This window comes from Schistocerca gregaria, chromosome X (genome assembly GCF_023897955.1).
Source record: "Schistocerca gregaria isolate iqSchGreg1 chromosome X, iqSchGreg1.2, whole genome shotgun sequence".
Taxonomy (NCBI): Eukaryota; Metazoa; Arthropoda; class Insecta; order Orthoptera; family Acrididae; genus Schistocerca; species Schistocerca gregaria.
The window spans coordinates 373,764,692-373,783,584 of record NC_064931.1 but is presented as its reverse complement, the minus strand read 5'-3'; the positions used below and the strand labels follow the sequence as shown (position 1 = coordinate 373,783,584).

The window sequence follows — 18,893 nt, the reverse complement described above, 5'->3', positions numbered from 1 at the left end:
TATTCTGAGATGAAGAGATAGCCACAGAAAAGGAATTCATAGCATGCTGCATTAAACCAGTCTGATATCTGATCACCACTTTAAAAAAAAATCCTTGACATGAACTCAACATCCTTGTGTTTGTATCTGGTTTTTGTTCACCATTGTGACGCCATACCGCTGAAGCCTCAGGATTGATCTAGCCAGTCAACCTGACTGAATCATCATGCTAATAATCTAGAAAAGAGAATCTTGATTCATCACCAGCATGAGTAATTTGCAAATAAATAAAGCTGCACTAGTTCATGACCCAAACAATTTCAGGGCACTCTTCCGGTTGGACGGTAGTTCATCTTAGACTTGGCGGATAGTACTCTGGACGCATACGCTCTCACCTTCTCAGCACCTAACTGTAGATGTAGAACAAATTCACCTAACCCATAACTGTTTGTGTTGGTGTGAAGTTCTGGATCAGCATTCTTGTCATAAAACGCTATGACTGAAGATGATGTTCATGCCTCCTTAAGGACAAGGAAAGATCTTTTGCGCCTCATTCTAGGAAAATTTAGCATCTCCCTGCAGCAATTCATGCAATGAACAGACCTTGTTCTAGAAGTCCTTTCTGAATCTCTGGTAGGATCAGCACATCCTGAAAGAACTTCTCACACCACAGTCATGCTGAGAAGGTGGAAAATCTGTGCTTGCTTTTATTTTCCTTGGAACAGGATGGACTCCATTGCCACTAACCAAATGCCTCAAGATTTTTTTCAGATTCATAGGGAGACCTTAAGTATGAACACACTTTAGCGCAGTTCTCAGGTGTCTTACATGTTCTTCAAATGTCTCAAAGAGCAAAAACATGTTGTCAATGTAAGGTGTCGAAGGATGGAGGTTCAGGATACCCCTTTCCACTTTGTGTTGGAAAGTCCCACAGCAGTGGCATGTGGAGTATCTACAAGTAATGCAGATGTAGAAATAACTATCAGTTAACAGTTTCTGAACTACTGAATTGGCAATTGCATTACTTACAGCACTATTACCTTCCTTTGAAGGTTGAGGGCTATCCGGAAATCTTGTCACAAGAACTGACTCCTGTAATCAGAGAAGTAGAGGGGGTATTTCAGGCAAGTAGTGAGGGAAGTACACACAATAATGCATAAAAGCGACAATTTTGAGATATTCAATTACCTTTTCAAGTAAGTGTTACACTTAATTATAATGAAACAAAAATGTTAAAAATTCAGAGAGATAAATATCCTGGCCAAATAGTTTAAACCTAGAGGTGTTATTTTCTGCAACAACTCTCTCTATCATCGGTAGCAAGAATTATGTCCCCCGAAAAGAAGTACTCCACAGCCTTAACAATCTTTCTAACTACTGAACATATTCCACATGTGATGGTGAGATGTACACAACACTCTTTCACATAAATTGCTTATGTTCATGACAGAAAAATCAAAGATAAAATGATTGTAATGGCACAATAACTTCAGAGACAAACTTCAAGCCACTAGGGTACTTAAAGGCTCTCTCTTCTCTCTTGATATTTAAAGTGTAACATGCCAATTTACAAGTACACCCTATATTCAAAGTACACTAAGGTGCTTGACATGTCATTGCCTAGTAGATTTAAAAATTTGCTAATGGCAATTGAAAGAAGGAAGGCCTGTATTTAATATCCTATAAATAACATTTTCATCAGAAACACAGCACAAACATGCTTACAAAAAGACAAAGACATAAATAACTAAGATATCTCTGAAGTTTGCTTCTACCACTTTCTACCCAATTACGTAAAATTCATTTTTAAAAACTCTTTCTTTTATTTGCCATGCTGCATTAATATTTCATTATTTAATTCTAAACTTGGTAGCAGTAAATTATCTTACACATCTCATGGATGACTGAAGATGAGTAGGATAAGCACATCCTGAAGAAACTTGTTTGCCAATGAGGTGTATAAATTATATTTCCTCAGCCACTTTTGGTTGTTTCAACCATCATCAACTGGAGGAGAAAATGATTATATCTGTTGGTTTAGAAAAGCGTATTTCCCCACCAAACAATGTCACATCATAATCACAATCAAGTCCAAATCAAAAAATTTCATCGTCAGTGACATACAAACTTCAAATTTTCCACAGTGTGCAAACGTTATAAACTTAAAAAGTGTCAAGTACCTTCCAGAAATGATAATAAATAAATAAGGATTAACTATTGGTGGTCAGTCTGAACAGACAACCCAGAGCATGCAAACCAGTGCTACTAACCCCTACACAACACTGCACGCCGTACAGCTTGCAGGACAATAAAGAGTTAATATTCTAAGTGTTAGAAGAAAGTGTCACAGTGACTGATACTGAATTAACTTCTGTTCTTGATATGCCCATGACTACTGATGAAAATGTCCTGGGTCTTACATTTGATTCAAGCCACTGCTTAAATTATGAATTAATATCTACAGCAATGGCCCCTGAAGGGTCACCATCATCCTGTCAAAAGCCTCATCACATAGGACGGTGCAGTGGATGGAGGTTCAGGATACCCATTTGCACTTTGTGTCAGGAAGTGCCACATTAGTGACATGTGGAGTATGCACATACGTACATATATACATAAGCATGTAACACAGATGTAGAAATAACTATCAGTTAATATATTAAAAACAAAGATTCCAAGACTTACCAAGCGGGAAAACGCCGGCAGACAGGCACAAGAACAAAACACACAAACACACACACAGAATTACTAGCTTTCGCAACCGATGGTTGCTTCTTCAGGAAGGAGAGGGAAAGACGCTCGGTAACTGCAATACTTACAGCACTATTGTCTTCCTTTGAAGATTGAGGACTATCCAGAACTCTTGTCTGAAGAACTGAATCCTGTAATTAGAGAAGTACAGAGAGTAATTCAGGCACGTAGTGAGGGAAGTATACACAAAAATGCACAAAAGTGAAATTCTGAGATTTTCAATTATCTTTCCATCATTGTAATGGCACCAGTGCTAGCACAATAACTTCAGAAAAAACTTCAAGTCATTGGGTTCCCGAAAGGATCTCTCTTCTATCATCTCAATATATGTGTGTAATGTGCAAGTTTACAAAGTACAAACTATATTCACAGAACTTTAAGGTGCTCAAAATGTCATTGCCTAGTATATTTAAAAATTGACTACTGACAACTGAAGGAAGGAAGGTCTGTATTTAATATCCTATCAATAACATCTTCATTACAAACTCAGCATAAACTTGCTAACAAAAAGACACAGACAGATAACTAGGATATCTCTTATATGAGCTTCTAGTAATTTCTACCCAATTATGTAAAATTAATTTTTGAGAACTCTTCTTTTATTTGCCTTAATGCATTAATATTTTATTATTTAACTCTGAACTTGCTGTTAGTAAATTTTCACAAAAAATTTTATATTACACAACACTTGAATTTTTTAAATGAACTCTTAAGATTTCCTGCCTGATACATTCTCTGACCTGCACAAATGAATGGTTTTTATAATTATACTTTCACTTTTGAGCCAATGTTGACAGTCACGAATGTGTGTGTAATTTATCTAAGTTTTTTAAGAGTTGGTAAGAATCTGATTATGCTGCATTTTACATTTTCCAATGCTACATGTGGTATATGAAAGCGTCTTCTATGAAAAATATGTTTTCTTCCTCCAGTTAATGATGGCTGAAACAACCAAAAGTGGCTGAATAAATATAATTTATACACCTGACTGGGAAATGAAAATGCTTTTCTATAAATTGTGAAATAGTACCTCTAGTGCCATTCCAGACTGACTGTTGAAGCAGTTGATTGTAAATATGGTATGCAATTAATGAATGGTGTCCTATCATATGCGAATTAAAATGTGTTTCTTTCAATGATCTATTCATTATTTGTCTTCTGCAGGTCCTTAATTATAACCAGCCTTTACTTCCATCACAACAAACCATTATCATTTGAATTTCTTCTACTGGCTTCTGATCCTTTAAATAAGGTATTTTCTTCAAGGGTTTTCAATCATTCTGCTCAGTGCCTTACATTAAGAAACTCGGTGGTGACATTATTGGTGCATCGAAACCACAATCAAGTCAAAATGCAAAAGCAATGTAGTCAGTGATGAACAACACTCTGCACTGAAAGCATGTTTATAATGTACACCAATGTAGAGATGGAATGGAGCTAAGTCTTTGACAAAAAGTGTTGCTATATACAAAAACATTGCATATTTCAGAATATGCAAACATAAGAAATTCTGAAAACTAGAAATAATAAATACTAAATTCAAATAATGGCTGGTGGTCAGGTTTGGTCTGCCAACTCACACCACACCAGCCAGTGATGCTAACTGCTACACAATGTTGTATGTTGCAGAGCTCTGGCATTGCTCCCTCTCCTGGAGAAATGATGACCCTTTGTTTCAGAAGTTCTCACTGGAGATGGCTACATCACACAGTATCTAGATCTTGCCACTGGGCCTCTGTGTGGCAGCATTGGTGGACCCTCTCTCTATTTCGTTGCGATCAAAGCTTCATGATCATCAAGTGGACCTAAAGTTTCCTTGAGTAAGAAGCCTCCAACCATCAAACTGTGCCTCAAGGTTATAGTCGGGCCTCATACAAAGGTCATAAACAAAGTCTATGTGTGTTTGTCTGCATGATAAAGGATATTAACCCTCGCCTTCATCTGTTATGTCTGACAAACTGTACCTTACTTGCCTGTCCTTGGCATTACAGCAATGTTAGTCCTTTTCCTCACCTTCCAGGGCCTGTATGCAAGGTAAGTGCTTATCTTGCTTCTTTGCTGCAGTTGATGAGGCACATCATGTAGTTGTCCTGAGGACTGTCGAGCTGAAATGAGGACAGTGTATCCTTCACCAATTGTCATTTCAGCCTGGCAATTGTGGAGCAAAAGAATTGTGGAAAGCACACAGTTACTTGCTTCTCTAGGTTACATGTCAATGTCATGATGGACAGTACTGTATTCAACCTCTCTATTCAGTATCAATGCACATCAAGAACATATTTACCAACATTTTATTATGGCATTCTCTGTGGCCACTTGTGGGTGGTAGACAGTTGTCATTGTGTGGAAGACATCACAATATGAAATTATCTCTGATACTAGTCACAATTGGAAAACTTTTCCACGATCAGAAAGCATAACATGGGATGCTCTGCTCTACAAAATGATGTCTCCTATGACAAACCTTTCAGTTTCTGGAAATTTGGTAGTTGGCAGAGCTTTGGTTGCTGCATAGTGAGTGAGATATTCACTGCAGATTATTATCCACCAATTCCCATTTTCTACTTTGGGAACTACCGCAAGGAGCTGAGTTCAATTTGGTGGAATGACACTGTTGCAAGTGGAGTTGGTACCAGATGACCCAAAAGTAACTGCGAAATGTGCTTCCCAAACCATCATTTGTTACAGTGGCTCACATTGTGTCTAACAGAATATTAGGAACCTGGCCAGTGACACATCTGATTCTATCTACAGTCGTCACAAATCAAGAGTTACCATATGTTGGAGTTCCTCTTCCTCTTGCATTTACTAACTGCAATTCTCCTTTGATCAGTTCCTTCTACTCCAAGGCTTCTGTGGTTTTCTTGATTATCCCTCTGTTCACAAGCAATGTCATTCACTGCAAGCAATGACTGAGACTTCACCCACACTGCTGTGTTACAACAAAAAGTATTCCTTCTACTGATAGATGTATGGTCTCGTGGTAGCATCTTTGACCACTAATCAGAACATCAATGGCCCAGGTTCAAAGCTACCCAATACTTAAATGTTGAACAAAAATTATCTGAAATGGCACTTGAAGATTTCCAGCATAAGAAGTCTCCCTCATTCTGTTAATTGTTTTGTCAAATAGGGCAGAGGGGCAGAGAAGTCCTGGGCATCCTCTTGCCCTTGGAGTGGGAAACTGTTCTTAAGAGGCAGAGGAATCAGAATTGATCAATGGTGCGAGGGTGCAGAAGGCAACAGAGACCACTTCATTAAATACACATAAGGTGTATCCACAGGACATGAAACCTCTAATACAAAAGTGCCATGATTCTCTCTCCAATGGAAAAAGATTCTCGAATTAGTTCCCCATTCAGATCTCTGTGAAAGCACTGCCAAAATGGAGGTGGTCATTAGAAAAAGCAGAATAACAAATTAAAGGGGAACATTCTATAATTTGGAGCATGGAATGTCAAGAAGTCTCAGTGTGATAAAAGGGAAACATGTAGTCTCAATCTATATATAGTGTGGTTTTTTGAAGTAACATGTAAAGAAGATAATGATTTCTGGTCAGACAAACACAGGGTCACATCAACAGTAGGAAAAAATGGTATAATTCAAATAGGATTTGTTATGAGCAGGAAAATATGGCAGACAATAAATTACTGGGGACAGCCAGTGATACGGTACTTATCATCATAACTGATACCAAACCAACACCAACAACAATAGTCGAGACATACACGCCGACACACAAGCAGAAGATGAAGAGAAGTATTGAAGATACTGAACAGGTAATTCAGTATGTAAACGAAGATGAAAATCTAATAACCATCAGGGAGTGGAGTGCTATTGTGGGGGAAAGAATAGAAGAAAGAGTTATGGCAGAATATGGGCTTGGTAGTGAGAATGAGGGAGACTATTGAGTTTTGCAATAAAAGTTAACTAGTAATTGTGAATACTCTGCTCAAAAATCACAAGGGAGGTTGTATACTGGGGAAACACCAAGAGACACAGGAAGATTAAAGCTGGGTTACATCATGTTCAGAAGAGACCCTGAAATTAGATACTGAATTGTACAGCATATCCAGGAGCAGATATAGATTTAGATTATAATTTAGTATGGGACTGATATAACTTCTGTTCTCAATATTCATGTAAATGATTGCCATGGTCTAGGGGTGGTGTCATTGACCACTGCTCACAATTTCCTGGGTCTTGCATTTGATTACAGGCCACTGCTTAAATTATGCATTAAAAATCTGTAAAAATGGCAGCAGATGAACTCCAATGCAAGGGTCACCATCATTCTGTCAACAGCCTTGTCAGAAAGGATGGTACAGTGGTTGGAGGTTCAGGAGACTCTTTTACACTTAAGTGTAGGAGAGTTCCACTAAAGGAGGAGTTATCAGAAAAAAATCGATGGTATTAGGGTACAGGTGGCAATGGAAACCATTACATACAAGATATAAAATGTGTGTCCACAGGATGTGTGGCCTGTAATTAAAAGTGTCTTTATGATCTCTCCAAAGGTAAAAGATATTCAAGTAGTTCCCCATTCAGAACTACAGTAGGGTACTACCAAGGCGGAGATAACCACGAGAATAAGATTGAATACACAATGGAATGGCAACATTCTACAAGTTAGAGCACTGTATGCCAAGAGATCTCAATGTGATAGGGAAGCTACAAAATCCGAGAAGGGAAACACTATGGCTAACTCTACATATAATGGGGATCAGTGAAGTGAAATGGAAAAAAGATAGCATGTATGGCCAGCCTAAAACAGGGTAATATCACCAGCAACAGAAAATGGTAGAACAAAGAATAGGATTTCTTACTAATGAGGCAGTTGGGCAGGCAGTGATTTACTATGAATAGTTCAAAAACAGTGTTTCTCTCATCCAAATCAACAGTAAACCTACACCAACACTATACAGAGTCAGTAACATGAGAGAAGACAAAAACCTATTGAGTTCTGCAATACTTTTCAGCTAGTAATAGTGGATACACTGATAAAAAAATCAAATGAGGAGGAGGTATACTTGGGAAAAGCCTCAGGTTACAAAAAGATACCAGCTTGATTAAATCATGGTAAGAGAGAGATTTCATAATGAGATATTGGTCTGTAAGGCATAGCCAGGAGCACATATAGACACACACCACAATTTAGTGTTGACGGAGGGTAGGTTGATATTTAAGGGACTCATCAGGAAGAAACAATGTGTAAAGAAGTGGCCTATATCAGTGCTGGAATGATTCCCCATTATCTCTGCTCTGCTTATACTGGGATAGGCAAGAACCTGAACATGTGCAGAGCTCTCACTCATGTGTAAATCTCTCTCGCCTGACTGCACACTTCCCCCACCACCACACCATGCTGTGTGAGTGTGAAGAGGGGGAAATTGCTAGTGAAATGAAAGTGCAGTGGTGCAAGGAACAATTGCTTGTATGCAGTTTCGTTGCACATTTAATATTTCTCAACAACACAGATCACAAACAATACCAGTTTTCACTACTACTTGCTGTTATATCTATAAAAAAAAAACTATCAGTACACAGACAGACAGATACAGACAACTTTGCAGATTTTTATCAAACAGATTGCCACATATTTGCTACTTGATTAGGTTAATCATTGAAATAATATTGATATCACATTTGCAATCTCATTATGGAAATTTGGAAACACCTTCCAATTTGAAATTTTATCAAGGTATGACTGAATATTTGTGCAAATTATTTCAGACAGTACTTCACTATAGATAGAAAAGTCTGAGGTTACTATTAATATTGCCCAGAAGATCATTAATACACAACATGAACAGCAATGGTCTCAACACATTTCCTTGAGGCAAACCCTAAGTTAGCTCTACGCCGATGACTCTCCATCCAAGATAACTTGCTGCATCCTCTCTACCAAAAATTTCTGAATCGAGTCACAAATTACACATGATACCCCATCTATGGTTCAGTGCACCTGATGCTCTATGTGGGGTTCGTTTCTCATGTCCACGCCCTCAGTTCTGCTTTTTGTAGAGTTCTACTCCTGCTACCATTGTGTTTTCAGCAACTCCAGTGCAGGATCCCAGGCTCTGCTGAGTCAGTACCCAGTGTCCCGATTCATGTGGTTGTCCATCACCATCACTCTCTTATAACCTTACCCCACCATCTGGGGGTCTGTGGCAGAACCATTTTTTCGGTATAGTTCATATTAGGATTGAGTTCCAGGCAGTGCCTGGCAATGGCTGATTTAGGGGCATGTCTTAGTCGAATGTGTCACTGATGTTCTTTGTATATAATGTCCACGGTCTTAGTTGTTTAGCCAATGTATGATATACCACATTTGCAAGGTGCATTATAAATTTTTGATTTTTGTAGTCCCAGGTCATCTTGCACATTTCCAAGTAGCCCTCTTATTGTGGTAGCTGGACAGAACACACATGGTATTGTGCTTGCTGAGAATCCTGCTGGGGCACAAATAGATCCCGCATAGGACAGGTGTGCCAGCCTTTGTCTCATCTTGCTCTTCTTCTAGATTGTGTGGCAGAGTGGCTGGTTGAAGGGCCTTCTGAATATGTTTGGTCATGTCTCAATTCTTGCGTAACACTGATCATAGATGCTCTATTTCTACTTTAAAACTATCTGGACCTGACAAGGTGTATGACCTGTGGACCAATGTCTTCAGAATCTCGTTTTTCTGCATTGGGTCATGAGAGCTGCTGGCTCACGGGTATAAATAACTGTGCGTTGGTTTTCAATACACAATATGGCCAAATGAGCGACACGCTCTCCTTTTGACATGTGCACCCAGGAACAGCAACTTGCCACCCTTTTCCAGTTCTACGATGAACTTAGGTTTGTATCTAGCCATCTCTAATGCCTCCTCTTCAAATCTCTCCCTAAACATATTGGCAACCACTATAGACAGAGTGCTGTCCACAGCTACACCATCTCTTTGTTCGTAATATTGGCTCCCATAGAGGAAATAAATTGAGGTCAGTATATGCCTGAAAAGGTAAAACAGAGGTCCAAAGATGTCATGAAGCTCGCTAAAAAGGATGTGGCAGCCTCAGACATGGATTTTTATAATAAGGTGGTCTGTGACAGAATTGTTACAGATGCTACATACACCACAATGAACTTATTAACCCCCCACACCTTTGACATTTATCAGAGAACTTTTTTTTTTATTTTCAGCTTTCTCTTCACATTCAGTAACCTGTAAATTGCTTACAGTTGTCTCTTTAGTTATATTTTTTGGACATATTCAAAAAATGAAGTTGTTTGATACATGAGTGAGACATGGCCATCTTTTTAATTTGATAAATGTCATAAAAATGTTGTTGCACAAATGCTTTCAATTGTTCCGGGCATGCTCTTTGACTTAACCAACATACTTCACAGTAATACAAAGTTGCCCAGAAAGTAACAGACATTTTCAAACATAAAGTTAACAGTATGAAATAAACAAATTTTATTACATAAATTTTAAAGGTAAACTTTTACACTGTTTTTCTGCATGATTGCCATTCAAATTGAGGCACTTGTCATACCACAGCACATATTTTTCAATAACATCTCTGTAGAAATCTGCTGCCTGCAATTGCAACCTCTCATTCATACTGGCATGCAGTTCGGAGTCAGTATCAAAGCTTCATGTAGCAAGCCATGTCTTCACTGCTGATAAGAGGTGATACTCGCTCAGCACCAAATCCAGGCTGTATGGTGGACGATCACAAATCTCTTGTCCAAAACACTGTAGGACCTCTCAGGTACAATTGGACTGGCCCTATGTGGATGTGCATAGTCAAGAGAAAATAAGACTTTTGTGCTAAGTTTTCCCTGAAATTTGTTTTGTATTGCCCGCATTAACTCTGTCAGTCTTAGACAATACCTCTATGAGTTAACTGTTGTGCCAAATTCAAGGAAATCAACAAGAATAACTCCCTTTGAGTCCCAAAACAGAGTATCCATGAGCTGTCTTGCTGACAGTATTTGCAAATACTTCCTTGGTTTCTTGGAAAAATGTGCAGGTCCCCATTCCATTGACTGCCTTTTTGTTTCACAAATGGCATGCTTCACCGAAGTCTCAACCCAATTACCATACAATTGATAACTTTGTTAGAACTTTTCTCATAATCTGCACAGGAGATCTGTGATGTAGTTAGTCTCTATATTTTTGTCGTATTTTGTTGGGATAATGAGAACCCACCTAGCACAAAATTTGTGGTTATCAAGCTTCTTCATCACAGTTTCATGTATCAAACTCCATGAAACAGGGGGAAAATATTGTGGATTTCCATAATCATGAAATGACAATTTTCACAAATTTGATCATTGCTTTTCATAGCAGTTTGTCAGTCACAAAGCTAGGCCTACCACTGCGGTCCTGATCATGAAAATTGGTACAGCAATTTTTAAAATCAGTGCACCATTGCCTCACTAGGCTTTCACTCATTATTCCTTTCCCATGCACATCACAGACATCATGATAAATTTCAGTTGGTTTGCAGTTTTTTTACCAACAAAATGCTAAGCACACAACACACCTCACAAATGGTGAGATTTTCTATTACAGCCCACATTTTAACAAGCCACAGAAAACGAAGTGGCAGAATAACAGGCAACATGCTACCACTGCTGGATGCATACTGACTATAGGAACATTATGGCACCAAGACAGTGGCTGTAGCCCCACCCACTGCTGCAATAGACTAAAAGTCTGTTACTTTCCAGATAGCCCTCATACACAATGCCTCAGTGCTTTTTGCTCAGTTTGATCAAACACTATTGGAACTAATGGTGTAATAATGCACATGACACAAGAAAATCTACTATTGTGCCACCAATATCAATATGAGCTCCATGCTTTCTAATTTATCACAAAGTGTTCATTGTAATTTTTTTATCTTCCATAATCAACTAATCCTTTGTGCATGCTGCTGCAATACCATTCCATAGTATATTTCCAGAACTGTAGATTATGTGGGTTCGTAATAGAGATTGAGAATTCTGAATCTTCTTTTCAAAGACTCTGATCCCATTTATTTTTAAAAACTTGTGACAACGGATCACTAGACAGCCTCTTTTTTTAGCAACAGCCACTGGATCTTTGATCTCCATAAACACCGTGAGAAAATAGCTAGGGATAAACAGTGCTGCCACTATGAGTCTGCCAAAATGAAGAAAGTGGTGTTAAATGAAAAATGCTGCACTAAATGCCAGAAGAAGCAGTGTCATATAGCACAGCTAAATTATTTGTCGTGCTGTACCAAGTAGTTCCAAGAAAGGCAGAGCATAGCCAAGATGAACCTAATGAAGTGGAGAAATACTGAGTAGTGGCAGACAGACTGAGCCCCAGACCACATATGCGATGTTCTGCATGCCGTGGTGAACTCTGACTCATATACTTACCTTGCCCCATATGTGCCCACAACGCCACCAGGAGGTATTCTGTCTCATGGTGGGCAGTCGTCATAATGCTTGGTTCATCAGTGTGTCACTCAGGAATGTAATCAATAAAAGGTGCATGAACAATATGAAGAATTCTAACAAGAGGCAGTCCATGAATAAATGCAGAGGAGAGAATGGACAGGTGAAAAGAGAACACTGAAGGTCTCTGCAAGAGGGAGGAACTATAAGCTAATGTGATTGAAGAAGAAATGTGAGTTGACTTGGAAAGCCAGTATTGGAGCCACAGTTGGACGGAGCTTTGGAAAACTTGAGATCAAAAAGGTAGAATGTACAGATAACATCCTTTCACTGTTTTTAAAATCACTACGGGAAATGATAACCAAACAACTATTGAGGTTAGTGTGTGGTATATATGAGAATTGAGACCTTCACAAAAATACCATACACACAAATGTGAAGACAGTGAGGGTGGAACTGAGTGAGAACTATTCCACAATCAGCTTAACAAATTGTTCACTCAGGATGCTGAAAAGAATAATACACAGAAGAATGGAAGTTCCCCATTGTGAAACACAAAAACACCAGAGAGGGTGTTCTTATATTGTGCTTGATAATGGAACCAGGACATAAGAAAACCAAGTTACTTTCATAGGATATGTTTAGCTAGAAAAAGTGTTTGTCAATGTAAAATGGTGCACAGGAATTGAAATTCTCTGAAAAACAGGTGTAAGTTGTAGATAAAGACAAGTATTATACAATATGTACAGGAACCAATACGGAACAGTATGGATGAAAGGCCGAGAATAAAGTGCAGATTAAAAAGCATGTAACACAGGGATGCAGTCAGTCACTCCCACTGTTTTCTCAGAGTCTTTGGACACTGAGCAGAAGCAAAAGATGTAGGACTGACACTTGTAGGGATGTGGGAGCAGCTGTTTCAAATGTGGCCCCAGCCGTTTGCACCATGTGAAGTTACTTGGTCCCATGTGCCTTCTGTGTGTGCGCCACTTTGGCACTATGGAAGGTTCAGATGCTCCATTAAATCTATATAAAGCAGAACACCATGCCAGTCCCAGCAGTCTGTAATTTCAACTCCTGATGATGGAGTAGACAGATGTCAAAAGCTTGATTGTTTTATTCAAAATGACACAGCTTGTAAACCCAGAAGGTTTTATTGTTCATCCCTACTGTTCAATCTATACATTTAAAAAATAATAATGGTAATAAAAGAAAGGTCTAAGTGTGAGACTAAAATTCAGGGTGACAGGATGTCAATGACAAAATTTCCTGATGAAATTGCTATTGTCAGTGAAACTAGGGAAGAATTACAGGGCCTGCTGAATACAATAAGTGCTCATAAGGCTGTTCGCATTATGAGCACTTATTATTTATTGAGACTAAAGTGAAGAAATATGAAATTAATGAGGAGTAGCAGAATCGAGATTGTGATAAACTGAACATTCAAACTGAGGTCCACAAAGGAAACAAAATAAAGGAATTCTGCTACCTTCTATGCAAAATAGCATGTGAGGTATGAATGCAGAATATACGAAGCAGACCAACACACTCAAGAACGCATTCATTGAAGCAAAAATTGGCCAAAGACAGAACACTTGATGGCACCATCATCACAATAAAAATGGCATCATTAGAAAGTGTTAGTGTGAGAGACTTCCATTTTCCTGGGTAGGTAAGGAAACATGTACAGTACTGGGTGCAATACAGATCCGAAAATTCGGATATATATTTTTCATGTATGTCAGTGATGTCTCCTCTCTTACATATTAACGGAGAGCACATGAAATGGGTGTGCTTTCAGATCTATATATCACATCTATCTATTCACTATTATATTAAAAATAAAGATTCCAAGACCCACCAAGCGGGAAAGCGCCGGCAGACAGCTGTCTGCCGGCGCTTTCCCGCTTGGTGGGTCTTGGAATCTTTATTTTTAATATATTTTTCCCATGTGGGGGTTTCTTTCTGTTTTATTTACATATTCACTATTATATAAAGACAAGTCACATTTTAAAGTTGTTACCAAACATCTCAAAAAGTTTTTGACCAATTTACTTTAAATTTTTTCATTATACTCTAATAACTGTTTGGACGGATACAAGCTACACAATTTACAATATGTATGGTATATAAGTATGTGTATACTATATAAATGGGCAAGGTTGTCCACAGCTCCTGGTGTGTGGCTAATGCTGATTCCTTCGGATCATGGGTTCCCAGGTTGAATTCCTGGACAGGTTGGGGATTTTTCTGCATTCGGGGACCTAGTGTTTGTGTTGTAATCATAATTTCATCATCATTCGTGAAAGTGGTAAGACTGAACTGTGTACAGATTGGGAATTTGTACGGGCACTCATCATCATCATCATCATCTGGGAAAAGTTTTTAGCAAATATCTTGAAAAATACTTCACCGATTTACTTCAAATTCTTGAAAAATACTCTAATAAATGTTCAGATATATTATATATTATATTATACATATATATATTATATATTATACATATATATATTATATATTATATATTATATAATATGTATTAATATATAATATATAATATATATTATATATTATATATTTTTAATATATAGGGGATACAACTATGTTTATATTGTAGAAAAGAGATCCACTGTGAGCAAAAATCTCGAAAACTTCCTGACCAGTTTACTTCAAATTTTTACATGACACTCCAATCAACATTTGGACAGACGTAGACTACATATTTTTTTAAATAGATATGGTATATAAATATACACTGACTAGCCAGAACATTATGACCACCAACCTACTATTGATATAAACCTGTCCAGGTGATAGCACAGTCACTTGGCAAGGAATGACCGCTAGTCAGACGCACGTGCGGTGCACACAGTATCAGTGAGCATGCTGTCCATGTGTAGAATGTAGAGGGCATGCAATCTATCCAAGTCTGACTGATGGCAGATTGTGATGGTCCAGAGGCTTGGCACAAGTGTTTCAGGACCCGCATTGTTAGGTGTTGAGGAGTGCTGTGGTGAATGTCTTCAACATGTGGTGAAACCAAGGTGAAACAACATCCAGACATCACTGGGTTGGGGGGCAACCCCTCATCACAGACATCAGATGTTGTAAGCTGGGCAAAGTGGCAGAACAAGACAGGCTGCAAACTGAGGTGGAACTAACATCAAACTTTAATGCTGGGCAGAGTACAAGTTTGTCTGAACACACAGTGCACCAAACACTCCTAAAGATGGGTCTCCGCAGCCGATGACCCATGCGCATGCCAATGTTAACACCACATCGACAACTACAAATGAAATGGGCATGTGACCATTGGCACTGGACATTGACGCAGTGGCAGAGTGTTGTACAGTCTGATGAATACAGACACTTTCTTCATCATGCTAATGGGAAAGTGTGAATCAGTCAGCTACCATGGGGAGAGCTCCTTGAAACTTGTACTGCGGGATGGAGACAAACTGGCGGTGGCTCTATTATGTTCTGGTAAACATTCATGTGGGCATCTGTTGGTCCAGCTGAGCTTGTGCAAGGTACCATGTTGACCAAGGAGTATCATACACTGGCTACAGACCACGTACATCCATTCAGCACATTCATGTTTCCCAATAGCCGTGCCATTTTTCAATAAGATAATGCACCATGTTACAAGGCCAGGAGTGCATGATGGAGTGGTTCAAGGAACACACACCAAGCAAAAAGGGTATATTTATTACTTTTTGGCTTATGATCAGAGCAGTACTACATAATCTGAATCCTGAATCATAAGAAACTTTGTAATACTACCCATTTGCAGATGGAAACTATGTGAAATACTGTCTTTGAAGCTACTATGCTCACAGATCCAGCAGCTGGAGAGATCTCTCTTGTACCCCATATATTAATGATCCAATCTGATTTATGCATTCATCTGAAGTGATTTCAATTCTGATGTTGTTGTTGTTGTTGGGATGTTTAAGGGGGACTAAACAGCTAAGGTCATCAGTCCCCCATTCCAAAAAACCGGCGAAACAAAATTTACGGAACAGGTAAAACCCCAAGGGGGGAGGAGATGCCCCTCCCCCCAGTCACTGAAAGAACACCAATGTGTCAGCGAACACTAGAGACAAGAAGAGTACAGACGAACACTGGACAGAAAGAAACGGAAGAAAATAAGAGGGTCGGAGACTGGTTGACTGACCATGGGAACAAAAATTGGGAAAGAGTCAACCATCCGAATACACACATTAAAATCTGCAACCAATGAGACACTCGAGGACAAGATACACAGAAAGGGAAAGGGACAGCTCCCCCCTAAATGGAACCATAAAAAGGACTACCACGGATAAAATTTAAAACGTCGTGAGCCATGGAGGCATCGTCGCATAAAACCAAAGGCAACGTGCCCGGGAGATTAAAAGTCTGCCGGAGGATGTGCAGGCGGGGACACTCCAACAAAATGTGGGCGACCGTCAACCGGGACCCACACTGACACAGGGGGGGATCCTCCTGACGCAAAAGATGTCCGTGCGTCAGGTAGGTATGGCCGATGCGGAGCCGACACAGGATGACAGAGTCCCTGCGAGAAGCCCGCAGGGAGGACTGCCACACATCGGTCGTCTCCTTGACAGCCCGCAGTTTATTCGGAGAAGTCAGGCTACGCCACTCGTCACGCCACATCTGAAGCACCTTACGGCGCAACGCCAGCTGCAAATCACGAACCGGGAGGCCGATCGCCAAAGTGGGGGCGTCGACCGCCCCTTTGGCCAGCCTGTCGACACGTTCATTCCCCGGGATGCCAACGTGACCTGGCGTCCAAACAAAGACCACCGAACGACCAGAGCGTCTAATAGCAAAAACAGACTCCTGAATAAAGGATACCAGAGGAGAAGAGGTATAGCAGCGGTCGATAGCCTGGAGGCTGCTCAGGGAGTCACTGCAGATCACGATGGACGTACCTGAGCAGGAATGCATATGCTCAAGAGCGCGCAATATGGCCACCAGCTCTGCAGTAAAAATACTGCAGCCAGCCGGCAAGGAGCGCTGTTCAACATGGGCAGCGTGAGCAAAAGCGTAGGCAGGACGACCATCCACCAGGAAACCATCAGTGTAGACAGGCTCACAGCCTGAAAATGAGGCGACGAGCGCAAGAAAACGGTGACGGAGGGCCACATGCGGAACCGAGTCCTTGGGTTCCCGTGCCAAGTCCAGGCAGACGGACGGACGGGTCATACACCAGGGAGGCGTGGGTGCACAGGCCCGGAAGGGCGGCAGAAGAGGGAACGACCCCAGATCCGACAGCAGGGACTGGACACGGACAGCAATGGAAAGCCCAGACCTAGGTCGGCGGTCGGGCAGAGGGAGGACCCTGGCAGGGAAAAGCAGGCGATGATTGGGATGGCCCGGTGAGCAATGCACGTGGACAGCATAGTCGGCGAGCAGTCGGTGGCGGCGAATCCGCAGCAGGGGAACCCCGGCCTCCACCAGCAGACTATCCACGGGGCTCGTACGGAAAGCACCAGTTGCAAGCCGAACCCCACAGTGGTGTATGGGGTCCAACAACGTCAACACTGAGGGCGATGCAGACCCATAGGCTAGGCTCCCATAATCAAGCCTGGACTGCACAAGGGCTCTGTACAATCGCAACAGCGTGCTGCGATCTGCACCCCAAGACGCATGGCTCAGGCAGCGGAGGGCGTTGAGGTGCTGCCAGCACTTTTGCTTCAGCTGAGTAATATGAGGAACCCATGTGAGCCGGGCATCAAAGACGAGTCCTAAGAAGCGGTTAGTGTCCACCACTTCAAGTAGGTGACCGTCGAGGTAAAGTTCTGGATGAGGGTGGACCGTCCGACGCCTGCAGAAGTGCATAACTCGAGTCTTGGCCGCAGAGAACTGAAATCCATGAGTCAGAGCCCATGATGCCGCCTTGCCAACGGCTGCTTGCAGCCTGCGTTCGGCGACTCCCGTAGTCGTTGAGCTAAATGAGATGCAGAAGTCGTTGGCATACAAAGAAGGAGACACCGACGACCCCACAGCTGCAGCCAGACCATTAATGGCCACTAGAAATAAGGAAACGCTCAACACCGAGCCCTGCGGGACCCCATTTTCCTTTATGTAAGATGAACTAGAGGCGGCACCGACTTGCACCCGGAAAGAGCGGCGCAATAAAAAGTTTTGAAGAAAAGCTGGGAGCTGACCACGAAGACCCCACTCGCACAACGTAGCAAGGATGTGATGCCTCCATGTTGTGTCATATGCCTTCCGCAGATCAAAAAATACAGCAACGAGATGCTGACGGCGGGAAAAGGCCATACGGATAGCAGATTCCAGCCGCACCAAATTGTCCGCAGCAGACCGGCCCTGACGGAAGCCACCCTGGGATGGAGCGAGGAGACCGCGCGACTTAAGGACCCAACACAAACGCCGCCCCACCATACGTTCGAGCAATTTGCACAAAACGTTGGTTAGTGTAATGGGACGATAGCCGTCCACTGCCAGAGGGTCCGCACCGGGCTTCAAGATGGGAACGATAACACCCTCTCGCCATTGCGACGGGAACACGCCCTCGCTCCAAATGCGGTTAAAGATGGTGAGGATGTGTCTCTGGCAGTCCCTGGAGAGATGCTTCAGCATCTGCGCGTGGATGCAGTCCGGTCCTGGCGCTGTATCAGGGCAATTGGCGAGGGCAGCGAGGAATTCCCTCTCGCTGAAAGGAGCATTGTATTTTTCAGAACGACGTGTGTGGTACGATAAAGGCGTCCGCTCGG

General features: G+C 41.2%; 1 protein-coding gene across 19 annotated transcripts in view; it reads right to left on the bottom strand.

Moving 5' to 3' along the window:
• Window positions 1-18,893, bottom strand: part of LOC126299135 (uncharacterized) — a 450,753-nt gene that overhangs the window by 96,852 nt on the left and 335,008 nt on the right. For 16 of the 19 annotated variants that reach the window (XM_049990880.1, XM_049990898.1, XM_049990882.1 and 13 more), the window contains 2 exons: window positions 2,799-2,861; window positions 1,009-1,071 (listed from right to left, as the gene is read on the bottom strand). In XM_049990880.1, coding sequence (XP_049846837.1) covers window positions 1,009-1,071; window positions 2,799-2,861 — 126 coding nt within the window. The remainder of the gene's footprint in view (window positions 1-1,008; window positions 1,072-2,798; window positions 2,862-18,893) is intronic. The other 3 variants (XM_049990883.1, XM_049990897.1, XM_049990892.1) reach the window with 1 other exon arrangement.